Source organism: Gorilla gorilla, chromosome 4 (genome assembly GCF_029281585.2).
Source record: "Gorilla gorilla gorilla isolate KB3781 chromosome 4, NHGRI_mGorGor1-v2.1_pri, whole genome shotgun sequence".
Lineage (NCBI taxonomy): Eukaryota > Metazoa > Chordata > Mammalia > Primates > Hominidae > Gorilla > Gorilla gorilla.
This window is the reverse complement of record NC_073228.2, coordinates 87,702,969-87,722,128: the sequence shown is the minus strand read 5'-3', so window position 1 is coordinate 87,722,128 and position 19,160 is coordinate 87,702,969. Positions and strand designations below refer to the sequence as shown.

The window sequence follows — 19,160 nt, the reverse complement described above, 5'->3', positions numbered from 1 at the left end:
CTTTAGCAGGGGTATCCAATATTTTGGCTTTCCTCGGCCACATTGGAAGAAGAAGAACTGTCTTGGGCCACACATAAAATATACTAACACTAATGATAGCTGATGAGCTAAAAAAAAAAAAAAAAAAAGAAAAAAGAAAATCACAAAAAATCTCACAATGTTTTAAGAGAGTTTACAGATTTTTGTTGGGCTGCATTTAGAGCTGTTCTGGGCCACATGTGGCTCATGGGCCATGGGTTGGACAAGCTTGTTTTCATGTTTCTCCAAATAAGAATCCCCCCTAAGTGAAGGTTACTTATCTGCAAGTTATTAGAAGAACATGTAAAAAGTTATATATCTACATTTGAATAATGTGTTAATATGCTTGTTTATACATTTAAAAGACTACATAAAACTAATTACTAATTATATAGGAAAAACACTAAGAAAAACATTGTGAATTTTGATAAGTACCTTCTCTTGGAGCACTACATCCCCTCCGCTCTTAGTATTCAACAATGACTATTTCTATATTTGCCACCAACTCTTAGTGTTCAATATTGACTTTTTCCCTAGGTGACAGAGCTCAGTAGTAACCCATTATAGTGTTAGTAACTGGCAGCAAATGGTAAGTTCTTGGGGAGGGCTATTTGGAAACTGTAACCTGTGGACAGATCTCTTCAGAAAGGAGAATTTTAAGACTTGAGTTGGACTCTTAGCTAAAGCAGTAAATCACTGAAGTTATAAAATAAAAAAGCTGATCATGAGATGCTCAGAACTGAGAGGCTGCTTGAAGGGGAAAGGGATCATGAGAAACAGTTGCTAGTTGACGAAAAACTACTGTCTCATCTGATGGAGGGTCCGTTAGGTTTTTCACCAACTAGGTGGCATTTGCTCAGAGTTGTTAGTTTTGGAGCTTCTAACGACTCCTTGCTTTCTCCTTTGGACAGGTGTGGTATTCCCTTACTTTCCACGACTGGGGCGCTACAATCTCAATTTTCATGAGGCGCAGCAGGCGTGCCTGGACCAGGATGCTGTGATTGCCTCCTTTGATCAGCTGTACGACGCCTGGCGGGGCGGGCTGGACTGGTGCAATGCCGGCTGGCTCAGTGATGGCTCTGTGCAATATCCCATCACAAAGCCCAGAGAGCCCTGTGGGGGCCAGAACACAGTGCCCGGAGTCAGGAACTACGGATTTTGGGATAAAGATAAAAGCAGATATGATGTTTTCTGTTTTACATCCAATTTCAATGGTAAGATAATAACTGTACTGCCTTCTTTCCTATCTCACAGACTATTCCATACTATAACACTACACTTGGCTTTTAATCTTATCTTCTTAGAAAAACAAACAAAAACAAGCTTTGAAGTTTTGCCCTAGTTTAAAAAGATATAAAAAGTTCTTGAGTGTCATAATTTTTAAATATCCACACAAGTCGAGCAAAAGTACATATTCCCAGTACTCCTACATTTTATTTCATCTCATTTTTATATGAAATAATTGAAACTGTTATGTGGCTTGAGGTCTGTTACCTATTGTCAAAGATGATGCTGCCAGTATGTGCCCTCCGTAGGATATGGTTCTCTCAATCAAAGTAAGCGTGCCTTCATTATTACCCATGTTCTCCCTCTCTCAATCACATATACACTTATTCATAGGTGATCAACAGAGCTCAGGACAAAGTGGGGAGTAAGCAAGAAAAAGAAAGTAGAACTAACTCTCAAGGTGAAAGCAGAAGGAAAGGTTGCAGCAGTGTTGATGACTGATTCGTTTTATTCATACACCTCTCAGCTCTTCTCTTGCTGTCTTCAGAACCAGCCACATAATTTGTGCAGCCCAGCATAAAATGAAAATGTGGGCTGGCTGCTGTGGCTCATGCCTATAATCCCAGCGCTTTGGGAGGCCTAGGCAGGGGCACTGCTTGGGCCCAGGAGTTTGAGACCAGACATGGCATCATAGTGAGACCCCATCTCTAAAAGAAAAAATAAATAAATAAAAAGAAAAAAAAGGAAAGAAAATAAAAGGAAAGAAAATGTGGAGCTCCTTGTTCAAAACTGTTAAAAATTTTAAGATGGTGACAGCGGAGCATTAAACTAAATGCAGAGCCCTTCTCCATGTGGGGCCCTGTGTGGTGGCACAGGTCACACATCCATGAAGCAAGCCCTGGCCCCATTAGTTATATTTGAGGTCCCTGGTGATATGCTTTGGGAAAAATAGAAAGAGATTATGGGTCAGGGGTCAATAATCTTTTTTTTTTTTTTTTTTTTTTTTTTAAGACAGGGTATCACCCTGTCTGTCACCCAGGCTGGAGTACAGTAGCACGACCTGGGCTCACTGCAACCTCCACCTCCCTGGTTCCCAAATGACTCTCCCTCCTCAGCCTCCTGAGTAGCTGGGACCATGGTGCGTGCCACCATGCCTACTTAATTTTTGTTTTTTTGGTTTTGTGGTTTTTCTTTTTTTTAATGTAGACATGGGGTTTCACTGTGTTGGCCAGGCTGGTCTCCAACTCCTGACCTCACATGATCAGCCTGCCTCAGCCTCCTAAAGTGCTGGGATTACAGACGTGAGCCGCTGTGCCTGGCCGACAATCTTTTTCTGTAAAGGGCCATACAGTAAATATTTTTGGTTTTGCTGGCCATATGGTGTCTGCTGCAACGGCTCATTGTAAATGTGTATGTTGTAGCACAAAAACAGCCATCAAAATACTAAACCCAGATGGAGATGGCAGCATTCCAATAAAACTTCATTTACAAAAACAGGTAGGAGGCCAATTTTGACCCATGAGCTATAGTTTGCTGAACTCTGGTGTAGATGATTGTACTTAACCTCTAGTTAATATTCCAGTGGCCACTACCCTTTCTCCAAATCACATCATCTCAGTCTAGAAAGAACTGGCAAGCATTAATTTATACTTCAGTAACCTATATCTAATGAGGGTCAGGGGAACATCATATTACATGTTTAATCAGGCAAGAGAGTCTGATTAGATTCGACCTAAAACTAAGATGCATAAGAAAATCTTCAGTCTGTGTGTATTTATCACTTTCAGTCAGTTGAAGTCATATTTTATACATTTTACACATATTTAATACATATTGAAGGAATCTCAATAATTAACACTATTCAATAAGTGATCGAGACTAATTTGTCTTTCTAGTGAAATTGAGAAATAGGTGTCAGGGTTTCAACAAATGGAAGTTGAAAAAAATAAACAAATTTGTCTTCTTTGCCAGTGAACCAACACAGACTAGGTTTACATTCTAAGTACGTATTATCTGTGGCAAGTGACTTCCTGTATTTTACGCATTTTCATACGTAGTCTTTGAATGAGAATAATGTCTAATTAATACCTGTAATGAAAAGGACTTGAGGGCTTTTGATTTTTTTTTAAATGGACTTTTATGTCAGGAATGTGTTTTGATCCTTTCACATTCAAATTTTGCCTCTCCAGAAACTTGTGCTGGGGTTCAGTCTTGTACAGCTAGAATTTAAATAGCCCTTGCTTTTAACATGGAATTCTGTCTTCTCTAGTGCCACAGAAGGGCTCTTTTAGTCACTAATTAGCTAACAGAAACTGCATCTGCCATTTCCCTTTTCTTTTTAAAGCTATAAAGGGGGCATGTCTGGACACATATTAAGGGACAAGGGAAGAAACTAATTTAATGGAAGTGACGTAGGGACACTACATTTAATTGACATTTGTATGTTCCCAAAATTTTACAAACATTGCTCTATATCCCCCTTCATTGAGAAACACTTCCGTTTTTGGCTCCTTCTATCTCTGTGTGGCTCAATTGAAGACCAGCCCATTGACTCTGTCTCCTTTTCTCTACAGGCCGTTTTTACTATCTGATCCACCCCACCAAACTGACCTATGATGAAGCGGTGCAAGCTTGTCTCAATGATGGTGCTCAGATTGCAAAAGTGGGCCAGATATTTGCTGCCTGGAAAATTCTCGGATATGACCGCTGTGATGCGGGCTGGTTGGCGGATGGCAGCGTCCGCTACCCTATCTCTAGGCCAAGAAGGCGCTGCAGTCCTACTGAGGCTGCAGTGCGCTTCGTGGGTTTCCCAGATAAAAAGCATAAGCTGTATGGTGTCTACTGCTTCAGAGCATACAACTGAATGTGCCCTTAGAGCGCATCAGTTTTAAAGTCATTAAGAACATGTGAAAGGTGTTTTTTTTTTCCAATATGAACTCATGCAAGTTACCAAAACTGTGATAACCCTTTTTTACTTACTGTAAAGAGTCATTTTCATAAAGACCAATTCATTGATTTGTTTTTTTGTAAAGCTATCATTCAATATATATTATAAATTAATATAAATTTAAGGGAAGCTCTATGTAAGGAGACTTAGAGCCAAACTGTTTAAGCTGTATCATCCCAACAAAGTATCCTTTCATGAACGGGGCATGCAATAGCTTAAGAATTGCTAGGATTAAATTAAGGAAAGTAAAGCTACTCAGAGCAGCAGGTTCCACAAGCACAAACTTTACACATTTGTACAATTTTGAAATGCACTACAATAAACAAATTAGAGCAACACATTTGAAATACAGGCTTCTTTACATAAACTGAGAGGTTATACAAAACTCAGTTTCACAAAGGAACAATCTATACCTTTCTAAAAGTTAATATTTCAAGTCTCTAATAGACAGAATATTTTACTCTTTAAAATCCTGCCTTTTTGACCAAAAAAAAAAAATTCATATGGATTCCAATCCATAGTAACAAGCACAGTTAAAACTCCTTAATAATCCCATTTATGTGAAGCATGACACATAAATAAGCAGATAATATTTAACCAATGAAAAAGACTTCTACCTTCTTATAATTAAAATTACACATGTCTAAGAGGAATTGTTTTATCTTTTGAGTAGCTTTACCGAGTTGTATTTAAATTTTAAGGGCCATTTGCTAAGCAGCATTTAGCGTCTACTCAGGGCAGTTATATAGATAAACTGCTGGACAGAAAAATTGTAAAATTTAGCAGCTTGATTTTCTGTTAGCCTATGAAATGTTATTGTCCTATAAAAATAACTTTAAACTTATTTAATATTTCATATTTACATTATATGAAAATCAATTACATTATAAAAGGAATCCCTAATGCAGAAACAAAGATGCAACTTTCAAAATTCTTATTATTCCTATTTGTATATACACTAGAGAACCCAACCAGTGCCTGTGTTTGGGGGGAAAAGTCAACAGTGTACTTCTAAACCTTATCCCAAATAGAAAATGTGGTTAATGATGTCACTTTCCTTGCTGGTCATCATTAGGCTTAAATTAAATGCTGAAGCTGTCATCAAAGAGTCTACACTAAAATCTTCAGGGCTTTAAATAAAAGGTTAAGTCCAGCTTCAAAACACAATTTTCCACATTAGCAGCTCCAATCTTAAATAAAGCTCTGTTTTCCTATATTTTTATGACTGCTGAGACCCCACAGGGACCAATATTTGTATTCAAATTACATTTCATGGTTTCCCATTGTTTCACAATGAGTTCTAATAAATGGGATTTACTATAATAATCCAAGTATGACATAGCTGGTATGCTTTCATGAATGTTTTTATGTAGATTTTCCTCCCATGAACATGAGTAAATAAATCTGTTTCCTGAATGCATTGTGGTTGCATTTAAAGCTCTGTAATAATTCTAATAAATTTACTCTATAGAGTTCTGTGTGTGGAAGGTATAGAACAATTGGAAGTCCATGAAACCATAACTATAATCATATATTATTCAGACAAAATATTGTAATAAAAGTAGGTCCTTTCTTTCATCAAAAACATATCTGAAAATTTTCAGATGCTTTAATATTAAAAGATGACAATGTTATGTATGCACATTTTTAAGTTAGGTTGGATATGCAAACTGTACAAAACTATAAATCCAAAGAGTTTGTAAAGTTTAAACTCAAACACTGGTGGTATAAATAGAACTTGCACTTCTAAATTAAGGAAGATACCTAAATGGTCTAGGATGAGATGATATATTATTTAAAGAGGGGACTATCTCCCAAATAACAACTTTAACACCTCAAATATGGGGGCTAGCTCATTGAAAGAAGTCCATACTTGAACTATTATTATGTATGTTCCGATAATTTTGTTGGAAATACAAGTGGGAACAAATTTCTATTGAAGCAAACATCTAATTTTCAGTTATGTCCAGAACTCTACCTTTATAATGTTAAATATAGTAGTATTTCTTAACTTTTAAATACTTACTACTATAGGAATTGGTGCTGATCAAAATCTCTGGAGTGACTGTTAGCTGATTAAAATCTATACCACTTACACATCATTTTTCCATTCGTGTAAAAAACAAAAAATCTTAACACAGTGAATACTGCTGAGCAGAATTTTTTTCTTCTCATTTTGCTCAAAGGACCAGAATTTCCATGCCCTTTATACTCGTACTTGAATGAGTCTTTTTAATGTTCTCATTTTGCTGTTTTTCCACCAAATGTCTATTTTCCTACTTCATTCCCCAAGACGTCTCACTGAGCAGGTCTGAAAAAGAAAGGTTATTCTAATACAATTCCTAACAGAAAGTTGGTACAACACTGGCTAGTTCAGAAATCGTTCCTCAGACTTAGATTCCAAGAGTATCAAAGAGATTAGATGGGAGGCTGGGCTAGGAACCCTTGTTTTAATGTATTTGTCCATAATTAACACTGGTGACCACATAAGGAACAAAGTATATCTGCACATTTCACTGAGACATCTACATTGGAAAACCCAAACAAAAAGAAGCAATTCAAATAAAAAGACAACATAAGAATGAAAATAAGTTGGTCACATTAACACTGGAAGCCATCTTTAAGTGAGTGCTGTCAAATTGTGTTACAGTAATTTTTAGCCAAATATGGCATTTGTAAATTTAAACTTTTTCTCATGGAAAGGGGGCCGGTACCTGCCAAAGTGTTATTTTATGCAATAATATAGTCACTTTTTATTTTGGCAATTAGAAGTAGACTCAAAGGAGATTCCAATTTGGTTGCTGGCAGCCATTCTGGGTTTCTTGATTTTAGTACTCCAAAGAATATGGTGGTCTCATGGAGTAGCTGACCACTAAGGAGGGGAGGATTAAAAGGGAATCACTTATCAGTTTTTAGCGTAGGATGCATTAAGAAATATCAATGGATAACTGACATCGTTTTGTTAAGAAGTTAACTGTATCATAGCTCACTACTGCCAGAGCGGCAATGGATGTACAACGAAAGAGATGAAAAATACAAAAGTCATTAAGCCACATGATTAAAAGAAAACCAATATTTAAAGGCATTTAATAGATATCAAGTATAACTTTGAGGAGAAGAATCAATCTGTATTACCAAAAAAAAAATGTTTTCATTTTCTGTAAGATACAATGAACTGGTACATTAAAAGTCAATTTTGTGTTACTGCAGTATCTTTTAATTCTTCTGAGTTGTAGAATCTTAGCTATTTTTCTTTGTGTCAAACTCTGTCAATACATTATTTCCAAGAAAGGCATTTAATTCATTCTTGTTCTGATACATTTGACTTCAAATTGTAAATACGTACAATTTTCATTTCCTAGTACTCTTGCAAAGTCAAAAAAAAAAAGAGCATATATATGGTGTCGCTAAATCAACTATAGTATTATCCCAAAATATATTGACTTTTTTCTCTTTGTATATGACTCAAAGCATAATTAATTTTGCCCACCGGTTCAGCAATCCCAGAAATATATTGTGTTGTTGATTAGATTAACACATTTTAAATGCTTTATAACTTAATCATGAGTGCTGAATTAAAAGAAAGGTTTTTCTTTTCATACTTAAGTTCTTCTCTTTAGCACTTTACACTCCCAATAACAAGGAATATATTTTGCAATATTTCCATCCCTACTCTGGATTTTCAACATAAAAAATAGTTTGTGGATTTTTCTGATATACAGAAATGAATTCTTGAATGCAAGGATCTATTGCTGGTGCAATGACTTGAACAGAAACGCACCTAAATGAGTTTGTCATTGATATTCAAATAAAAATGTACCTTAAAATTTTTCCCATACTTACTTGCAATACATTAATTGCCTTGGAGAAGAAAAAAGTCCAAGGATAATATGAAATTAAATCATTTACTTTTAGTGTTTCAGTTCTTACACAGATGGGCGATATCTTCACCTTGCCAGCAATTTTTGTATATTGTGGCCTGGTCATATACAAAACTTGCTTGATACTAATATTGAAGGATCTTGCAGAGTTTCATAATATTAAAATAAAACAAGTAAATTATTAAGATGTGATGTCCTTACTTTCCTACAGAGTGACAGCGCTTAATATTATAATAAGACTATTCTTGTGCAGAATGGACCCTGTCTATGATGGTAGATATATAAGACGAGTATAAAAGCCAAGACTATTGGAGAATATGAGGGAGAAAATGAACTAAGAGGAAACTGACACTGGAAGTGTAAGAAGATATTTCCTTTCCTATCTCTACTTCTTGGGCCCTCCATTTAGGATTATTTAGAGGCATGTCTTAAGATGGTTCCGTAGTCTTTGCTTCTCAGTAGGTGGTATATTCAGGAAGATAATAGCTTCATGCCTCAGCTATTAAAAGATGGCTCTTTAATTTAGTTGGTGTCAGACAGCAGCCTGAGCTCCATTTATTCAGGAGAGTACCCCCAGGGCGGAGAGAAAGCTCTGATTTTCTATTACCTGACAATGAAGCTATTGGCTTTAACAACAAATGTAAGATTCTTGGATAGAAATAGACTTCTAAGAATATTGTATCTTTATATTTTTCTTTCAAAGCAAGGGGCCCAATTGCCAGCTTTTCAACTGTTGGAAATATCTGGGATTTTTAAAACATTATTTGAAAAAAATGTTTCTTTGATTTTAATCAATGAAAATTCTGACTGCCAAAATTCATATATATGCAGAGAGCAAAGAAAGATAAAAAACAAGTGAGTTTGAGACTTTAGAGACTATGAAAGGTCCTTCTTTGAAGATGCTGAGATTCTTGCGTGTGAATCTAAAAACAAAACCATTTATTATTGTAATAAATAAACATGTTCATGTGTAATGATTGCCGCAAGCCCAGGGAAAAGATAAATAATGTCCTTTATGGTTCTTCCTGTGCTCAGAGTTCTGCCAAATTGAACATCCTTTCTCTATGGGAAGATGCTTGTTCCTGTGATGAGAGCCAAACTTCAAGTGGCTGAGAAGCAAATTCTGCTATTCTAATAGAATGCCTTTGAAGAGACAAACTTTCAGTTCAGTCTACATGAACATTCAGTAATCTGTTAAAGCAATTGTAGTCAGCATATTGGAATCAGTTCGGAATCTGCAGAAAAATGTGGTCTGAGTCCCTCCCCCACAGATTATAGTCAAGTGTGTAACGTGGACATCAGGATTTTTAACCCCCACGCCGTATTCTAACGTGACTCTAACGTGCAGTCAGGGGTGAGAACCACTGGATTTAACTATTTTAGGGACAAAAAACAAAGCTATTCCACAGATATATAATTAGGTTGATATTTATGACTCACAATTTAAAATAATTTAAAAACTCTATAATTGGTTTAAATTTTATTGAACAGAATATTCTTCAAGCATAAATATTTAATTGCTTTGATTTGCTTTCTTTTCTAGTGATAGTTCCTATTACATTAGCAAATATGTATCTAATAAATTATGTGCCTACCCTATTATTGTTACTTCTTCAATAAAAACTACTTTAAACCATTTATACTATCAAACCCTTTCCCATCTAAAGTACTGAAATGTAAAGGCTATGACAATAATCATGTAAAATATTTTGGGATAAGAATTTGAACTCCACATTGAAGTCAATGACTTCTGAGATTTCAATTATATCTCAGAGAAAAAGACTTGAATTCACTGTGAGGTTTCCATTACCAACACTGACCGTCAGACAAAAAACAAAAGCAACACAATGCTAGCTAGGTAGAAGATTGGGTGGGAGTGTGGAATGGAGAGGAAGACAGAGAGAGAGAGGGTAGAAGGAGGAGAGAGGAGAGAGAATTCTACCCTTGTCCTCAGTAAGGATATATGATTTGATTAAATTAGTTTACCAAATACCAGAGACAACTGTTTACTTCTTAAAACTCTAATACTATATGTTACATAGAAAATCACTATTGTTTTTCAAAAGCATATTTATTTTATGGCATCATGAAGACATGCATTACTTATTACTTATCAGCAACTTATTCATAATGTTAAAGATATTGGACTGTTTATCATTGGAAGACACAGTTCAATAGAGTGGTTCCAAGCATAGACACTAGCATGATAGTACCATAGTTCAAATCTAGCCCTGCCACCTACTGTCTCTGGGTAAATCATTTAACATTTCTTGGTCTTGATTTCTCCATCTAAAAGTAGACATATTAATATTAATGATATCATTAATGCTTGCCTGATACCATTATAAAATTTGAATGAGTTAATATATTGTGGTAATAGCTAACACAATACCACATTTGTGCTAAGTATTTTATGTATACCATTTATTTAATCCACTTAATACCCTGTAAGACATATTATTGCCTTAGTTTTCAAAATGAAGAAATTAAGGCCCAATCAGGATAAATGACTTGCCCAAGCTCACATGGCTTCTCTTAATAGCAAAGTGAAGACTTAAGTCAAGCAGAGGTTTCAAGGAATTGCCCTCTTAACCACTGTACCATACTTAACCTCATGGAAAACCATGGAACTGTTCCTGGCACATAATAAGCACCCTATAAATATTAGCTGTTATTATGTTGTAATCTATATATATATAGTCAGATCAAAAAACAGTCCTCAGTTTTCTCACCCTAACAAAGAGGATCAAAATACATTATAAGGTTTATTTTCTAATAATTAAATAAGATTATTTAAAGATAGAAAATTCATTATCACTTATCATTACATACTACCTCAAAATATGTTGGGTTTTTTTACTATTTAAATCTTTAATATATAATTACTTAAATTTTTGTTTGCATATGTCCTTGGTCAATAAACCAAATTATAAGTTTCTAAAAGCATAGACTACATAATGTTATTTTAATAATTCTTCAACCTCACTGCAAGGGCTAGCATAGTGCTGTCAATGTAGTTTGAAAATTTGTATTTTCTTATAACTGAATACATATTTATAGAAAAAATATTGAAAAAATCAGATAAGCACAAAAAGAAAATGAAAATTTATTATAATTCATAATCCAAATATCCAAGGGACAAAATGACACAAATTTTGTTTTAAAATATCATATTTACCATTATATATGTGAATAAATCATAGTTTTTAATCAAAATTACAGCATCATACCCAAAGTTTTAGGAATATCACTTATAGTTTTCTTAAAGACATAGTTTCATACATTTCATATTTTCCAGGATTGATTAATTAATTTAGCAAGTGTTTAATTAAACTGACCTGTGGATATGGTATGGCTATTGGAGTCTGCTATAACTCACCCTGATACAGGTGAAATATATGAACAGTAAAATTCAATAATAAACTTCTTTAAATGTTGGATGATCTCACTAGGAGGTATAGCCTAATAACTCCTTCAGCCATGATCTAGATTCCTGAATTCTGTGGCTCTCCTAGAGAGCACAGAGGCACAGTTTAAGGCCCGGCATTGGTGCCGGGAGACTAGGGCCTGCCTTCTTCCTACTCTAGTTTTAGAGTACACAAAGAAAAGACATGTAGCTAAAGACACAGAGGCTTCAGACAAGCACACTTCTATGCAAAAGAAATAAAGTCCTATTTTGTATCTTTTCCACTGGGAAGACTAATTCTAAAGAAAAGGGTAATAAGCAAGTATCTTACCAAATTAAAAAGGATAAATATTAATTAAAGAGGTGCACTAAAAATATAATAACAGTTGTCACCAAAAAATATAGAAAACTGATGAAATATGATAAATTCATTGAGAGCTGACTTCATTCTAAGGGTCAGAGAAGAAATTTCAGACATCAGGGTTTTGATGTTTTGGCGGGAGAGCACTGTTCAGGATGTACTCTGGAAACTTGAAAACTCTTGGGCAGGTAAGCAGCCGAAGAGTGCCTAGAGACTGCAGCCTAATGCTGTAGAAAGTCCATGGAGAAAAGCTATCTCTATGACAGCTGGTTTACAGAAATGCCTACATCGTATTAATGTAAGGGCAGAAAGGTGTAATAGCTTTCCTTATCCATCATAAGGATCACAGCTGACACTCCTATAACAAAAGGCAATTTAACAAGGGAATAGCATAATAAATTTATTTCATCAAAATTTTATGTGACATGGGAGCTTCCAGAAATAAAGATCCAAAGACCCAAGGGAAACTTATCATATGCTTAGGTTTGATAAAAAACGGATAACTGTATAGAAATGTGATTGGACAGAGGGTATGATCTAATGGTAACAGATCGAGGTTGGAAACCCACAAGGCCTGTCTGTGCAGATTCTTCTGGCTGTGAAGCTTTCCTTCCTCCTAGGTATGGGGCAGGACCCCGCTGGAATGAGATTGTTGAGAGAGAAAGCACAGAGTGACCTTTTGAGGTTTTATGGTTTGCTTTAGGGAAGAGGAAGATGAATTCCAATTTCTATTACTCACTTCAAGTGAGAAAGAGGGACAGGAGACAGGAGGGCAGGAGGTCAGAGACAGACTTTGCTTCTGAGGCTGTTTCTGAGGCCTTCTAATCTCCTTTAGTTCAAAGTACTTAGCATACCAAAGAATCATACTTTGGCTTATCATTTTCTGTAATATTAGCTAAAGCATTACTTCACAAGACAGTTTTGACATGTAGTATAAATAAATTCGCTCCCATTTTGTTTGGAATAACGCAAAGATAAATAGAACACTGGAAATATAATTAAAGCTTATTCCTTTAAATATTTAAAGAGAGGTAAATATTTAATGGTGCTTTACATACAGAAGCGTTAAAGAAGTCCAGAATTTATAAATATACACTATTGATTTGAGGCTTTGAAGGACTCCATTCTAATGCAAATAATCAAAATAGCAGTTTTAAAATATGTGTTGTCCCATGGAATACTATGAAGCATAAAAAAGGATGAGTTCATGTCCTTTGCAGGGACTTGGATGACGCTGGAAACCATCATTCTCAGTAACTAACACAAGAAAAGAAAACCAAACACCCTATGTTCTCACTCATAAGTGGGAGTTGAACAATGAGAACACATGGACACAGGGAGGGGAACATCACACACTGGGGCCTGTTGGGGGGTGGGGGCAAGGGGAGGGACAGCATTAGGAGAAATACCTAATGTAGATGATGGGTTGATGGGTGCAGTAAACCACCATGACACGTGTATACCTATGTAACAAACCTGCACGTTCTGCACATGTATCCCAGAACTTAAAGTATAATAAATAAGTAAATAAATAGATAAATAAATAAAATACGCGTTGTCTGTATGATCTCTACTACGCACAATCAATTAATATGCCTGAAGGCCGGACACGGTGGCTCACACCTGTAATTCTAGCACTTCGGGAGGCCGAGGTGGACAGGTTGCCTGAGCTCAGGAGTTCAAGACAAGCCTAGGCAACATGGCAAAACCCCATCTCTACTAAAAATACAAAATATTAGCCGGGTGTGGTGGTGTGCACCTATAATCCCAGCTACTCAGGAGGCTGAGGCATGAGAAATGTTTGAACCCAGGAGGTGGAGGCTGCAGTGAGCCGATATTGGGCCACTGCACTCCAGCCTGGGTGATAGAGTGAGAATCTGTCTCAAAATAATAATAATAATAATAATAATAATAATAATAATATGCCTTGAAGGAAATTCATCAATATATCCATCAAATATATTTCCCTCCTACTTCTAAAGTTTCCATTACAAAGATGTATTCTACAACAATTATTTAACAAATAAATGTACTGCAATACTAGAATATTCTCATTGCAGCCTAACAATTTTTTAAAAACTTGGGGGGAAATATTCCAGATTTGACTCTATAATTTCTTCCCTACCATATCACTTTCTTTCTTTCTTTTTTTTTTTTTTTTTTTTTTTTTTTTTTGAGTCTCCCTCTTTCGTCCAGGCGGGACTGCAGTGGCGCTATCTCGGCTCACTGCAAGCTCCGCCTCCCGGGTTCACACCATTCTCCTGCCTCAGGCTCCCGAGTAGCTGGGACTACAGGCGCCCGCCACCACGCCCAGCTGATTTTTTGTATTTTTAGTAGAGACGGGGTTTCACTATATTAGCCAGGATGGTCTCGATCTCCTGACCTCGTGATCCGCCCTCCTCGGCCTCCCAAAGTGCTGGGATTACAGGCGTGAGCCACGGAGCCCGGCCTTTCCCTACCACATCATTTTCTATTCCAGTTCTACCACTGTAAAAGCCAGCCTAGATATCACTTTATGAGGACCTGAATCATCAACACTGTTTCTCAAAGGAGAGCCGTGGACATTTTGGACAAAATGATTCTTTCCCATCTGAGACTATCTTAGCTTTCAAGACACTTTAACATCCCTCACTCCTCCAGTAGCTCATTGCCAGTGATAACCGAATTCCAATCATTGTGACAACTCAAAACACAGGACACACATTTCCCTACATCCCCAAGATACGAAATAGCACTTTTCTGGAGAACTGCCTGAGTTTTTTTATTATAAAGTGAATGATGAAATAGAAGGGGACTAAAGAAGCTATGATGCACCCCAGTGGAGCTTTATTACATCCGCTATGAGGTGGCCACAACCAAGCTCCGGCCTTGATGTCACCAGAGCCAGATGGGCATACTCCTTCCTAAACCAACCACCCACTGTGGGCTCCATCAAGGTTGAGCTTCTCCAGGAAGTGCCTAGGTATTTTAGCTAACCCTAATTTCTTATTTATTAGCAGTTCTTTTACCAGTGCCAGAGATTCGGAGAGAAACTAGCTCATCTCAGCATTTACCTCATTGGTTAATATTATTTGCTGATTAAACTCATTAGTGTGTGTAAGTGCTTCTAAGAGTGCTTGGCACATAGTGTTTGATAATGTTATTTTCATCAGCAATCACGAATTATTATCATCATCATCATTTTCTTCATCATTATCACCTTCATTATTTGTGATTACCTTTGCAATCACAGTACATCAGATAGCAATTTTGTACGCAGTATATCACATAGCGATTTTGCCCAAGCCTGGAAGCTTATAATAAGTATATCATGCTCCACACAAAGCAAGGTATTTCTTCTTCAATAAGGTGACCAACTTAAATAGTTCCTGCTCAACAGTCAAAATTTGAGCCACGGTAAAAGTTCACAAACATTTAAAGAGTTGCAGAACAAAATATAATGTAAATTTCAAGTTACACATACTCCTTCGGAAATTTTCTGTATTGGCTAGATTAAAGTTTTTTAATATACAAGACCAGTAACATTTGAACTGAAAATATTTTCTTCCTAGCTTAGCAAATCCTCTTGTAGCAAGTGAAGCTTTTTTTCATTAAGATCCTCCCTCTAGGATTCAAAATTAGAGTCAATATCTCAAAATTATTCACTGTCAATTACATACTTGAAAAGTTTGAATTATCTTTAAATGATAATCCTAGAACACAGCATGTGGCCTGTGTTGGTATAGTCTGCAGTTCCTTAGTGAAGGTAAATGCAGTTTAGGTAATTAATGAGGTGGGGCAAGGTTCTTACCAATGGTTTTAACAAGATCTAAAATTGGTGTTTGCCAGACATCCTACTATAAACTGAAGGTGAGCTGTGTTCTGGCATAGGACTTGGTGACTTGCATTTTGATACATGACATCTCTGACATAGAAATGTTACTGGAAAGGGGTCCTTATCCAGACCCCAAAAGAAGGTTTTTGGATCTCTCACAAGAAAGAATTCAAGATGAATCCATAAAGTAAAGTGAAAGCGAGTAAAGGAATAAAAGAATGGCTACTCCATAGGCATGGCAGAGCAGCACTGAGGGCTGCTGGTTGCCCATTTTTGTGGTTATTTCTTGATTATATGCTAAACAAGGGATGAATTATTCATGCCTCCCCTTTTTAGACCATTTAGGGTAACTTCCTGATGTTGCCATGGCATTTGTGTGCTGTTGTGGCGCCGGTGGGAGTCTAGCCCTGAGGACCACCAGAGATCAGTCTCTTTGCCATCTTGGTTCTGGTAGGTTTTGGCCAGCTTCTTTGTTCCAACCTGTTTTATCAGCAAGGATACAAGTCTTTATGGCCTGTATCTTGTGCCGACCTCCTATCTCATCCTGTGACTAAGAATGCCTAACCATCTGGGAATGCAACCCAGTAGGTCTCGGCCTTATTTTCTCCAGCTCCTATTCAAGATGGAGTTGTTCTTTTTCAAATGCCTCTGAAAGAAACATCACAAGTTTCTTGAGATGAAATATTGTACATAGTTCTCTATTTCCTTCATAGTTCCAGCAACATGTGCTCTCATTTACACTACTCACTGTAGACTTTCCATCAAGTTGCAGCTTGATAGCTGAAGAGGTGTGTCTGATGTAATTGGAAAATAATTCCACAAGCAAAAATTAGGTTTGTTATTTTGTCGTCTCCAGACTAATCATAAAACACCTCAAGTTTCCTTTATGGGAGTTTCCTTTGCATGAGGAAATTAACTACTGTTTCCCTGCAAACTGGCAAATGAGAAAGATTACACACAATGCAATTCTTGTTTTTGATTTTGTTTTTGCTTCTTTCTGGCTAACCTTGGAGCAGAAGACTCTTTGGATAAATTTATAATACATTTTACAGGTGGGAGAATTTTAATTCAATTATTAACAAATATTTGCATACTTTTAGTTATCTCTGAAGAAAAAATATCACAGAGCATAAGGCTCAAAATAAATCTATTAATTGGTCCTTTGTAAGTGTCTGTGCATAGTTTGGGTTACCACATTTTATGTCCCAGTTTAAAAGTCATTCAAGTTCAAATTCTTTTTGGTTGCAAATATGTTCAGGATTCCTGGGGAGTTTGTGACTGAACCAGATGGCCGGCAAATATGCAGACTTCCACCTAATCTAATATTTTTATCTTAAGATAATTGAGCTTCTCCTCTTCATGTAGCCTTCAGTAGAAAGCAAATTGTGTAAGGAGAAAATATTATTGATGCTTATTCAGGTTTTATTGGGTGATTTAATATGAGTTAGCCTTGGCAAATATGGAAAGAAATTGGGATCATAAGATAAATTTCCAAGAACACAACTCAACTTGTCCCTAGCATTCTAAATAAATGGTTAAGTGGAAATGAGTGTAACCTGTTTTAGTGGAACCTGTGAAGGCCCACAGATTTTAAAACACACCAATACTTCAGACCAGCTTTGACTGAAATATTTCCTAATGGGTCTAGTTAAGTGATGTTATATATTTTGGCAGTTCTCAAATTATTTTCTGCCAACTCACAAAGAACAAACAATACAGCAATTCACATTGTGGTAGAATATTATTTTGAATTATTAGTTTGTGTCTTTTCTACCAAATACCGATTTTGTTCATTCACATCTTAAGGGCCTCCTCCCCCAAGTTTTTACAGGCAGATACAAGTCATCCATGCAGAGCCTATGAAGGAAAGCTAAGATATTCAATTCTTCAACAGCCTTCCAGTCTAACAGGAGGTAAATAGATTCAGCTGCTTGCTTGCAGAGGGAATTTACTGCTCTCCAGGACTAGAAAAATCATGCACTGAGTGAGAGGAGAGAGAACAGGGGGCTGCCGTGTGAACAGAACTCTAGATCCCCATCAGTGTTAGGGAGTAGTTTGTGTGCTGAATCAGCACAGATTTGATGCCCTGTCAGGAGCACCAACTGCGAGCATTCAGCCCCCTGCCTACTCATCAACCATCTACCATGGTTTGTACCAAAAGACTCTGCCCAGCCCCTTACCCGACATATCCAGAACAGTGGAGAACTTGTATTCCTTGCAGGAGAGGAGGAAAGCCCCTTCTGAATTGTGAGGGAGCACACAGCCCCTGTTTTACTCTCTTTCTCAGTATACATATGTAGTTAAAAAACAAACAACAAAATACACCAATAAGGGAGGCTCAAAATGTAATGAATACAGTTATTGGCTGCAAATGATGTCCACCCTGGCACTTATGGACTATAGCATAAATTTGGTTTTGTTTTTCTTTACAAGTTCTATGAAATCCAGTTCAATTCATTAAGCACTTTTTGAGTTTCTCCTATATGCCAAATGCTAAGGACACTGCTACAGCTGTGATACAGGGAGAAAACCACTGCCACAAATTGCAGCTGGCTCTTAATATTCATGAAAATTAGTGGCTAGAAACTGTAGCAGTGCATAAAAATCTCAATGTGTCCAAATGGTCCTTGCCAACAGAAAGTCAAAGAATCAGAAAAATAACTTTCTCCATACTTTCATCTTTTGAATCTTTTCAGTGGAACTTAAATTATATAACAAAACACCATGGCAAGGAAGACTTGGAAATGCACCTGTAAAAAAAAATCTTTCTAGTTTTCAATATACAGGAAGGCAACACAGGTGATTAAAATCAATATTGACTGCCAAACCACCATAGCCAAAGCAAGCCTTCCTTTTGACTAATCAACATAGACGTACACTCTTCTATGTATACTCAAGCATGTATACTTGTATACTTGTTTAGAAAAACAACAACAAATAGCATCAACAACATGCTCCCACCAATATTATGCAAACAAATATGCACTCATTATGCTGTGGCTTCTTTCTGTTTCCCTATCTCTTACTGGTCAAAATTCACCATTTGAGGCATTAACTCCCCCACACTTCCAAGTTGTACTACTTAGCGCCTCTGGGCAGTCACTGGGAAGCCAGATATCATGCTCCAAAGCAGGTTGCTTCAATTTAGTTTGAATATGGCGGGAAAAGTAGGCTTCCCCTTTGCCCTCATTCAAGGAAGGGTGGAAAGCATGCAGGAGTTGAGATGAGACAATGGTAGTGATGACGAGACAGGAGCATTCCATTGAGCAAACAAGTGGGACGGGTGGGGCCAAGAAAATCTGAGGAAGTACATAAACTGGATACAACCCAATTATCTATTCCAGTGAGGATGAGTTGCTTCCCCCTCCATAATGGAACCAGGATGCTGGTTGGTTCTAACAGCTTATAGTTTCTTATTAGCGGCTCAGTATTTCTCTCCACTGCTGACAGACTTAAATTCACAGTGATGATAGCCAGGCTAGGATTGGTGAAAGCCCAGGTTGTTG

General features: G+C 36.8%; 1 protein-coding gene across 2 annotated transcripts in view; it reads left to right on the top strand.

Annotated features, from left to right (window-relative positions):
* The window catches only part of HAPLN1 (hyaluronan and proteoglycan link protein 1), an 82,912-nt gene extending 75,516 nt beyond the window's left edge, over positions 1–7,396 (top strand). For both annotated transcript variants that reach the window (XM_019028627.4, XM_063706658.1), the window contains exons 4-5: positions 930–1,232; positions 3,819–7,396. In XM_019028627.4, coding sequence (XP_018884172.1) covers positions 930–1,232; positions 3,819–4,108 — 593 coding nt within the window. In that variant the 3' untranslated portion in view covers positions 4,109–7,396. The remainder of the gene's footprint in view (positions 1–929; positions 1,233–3,818) is intronic.
* The last annotated feature ends 11,764 nt before the right edge of the window (positions 7,397–19,160 follow it).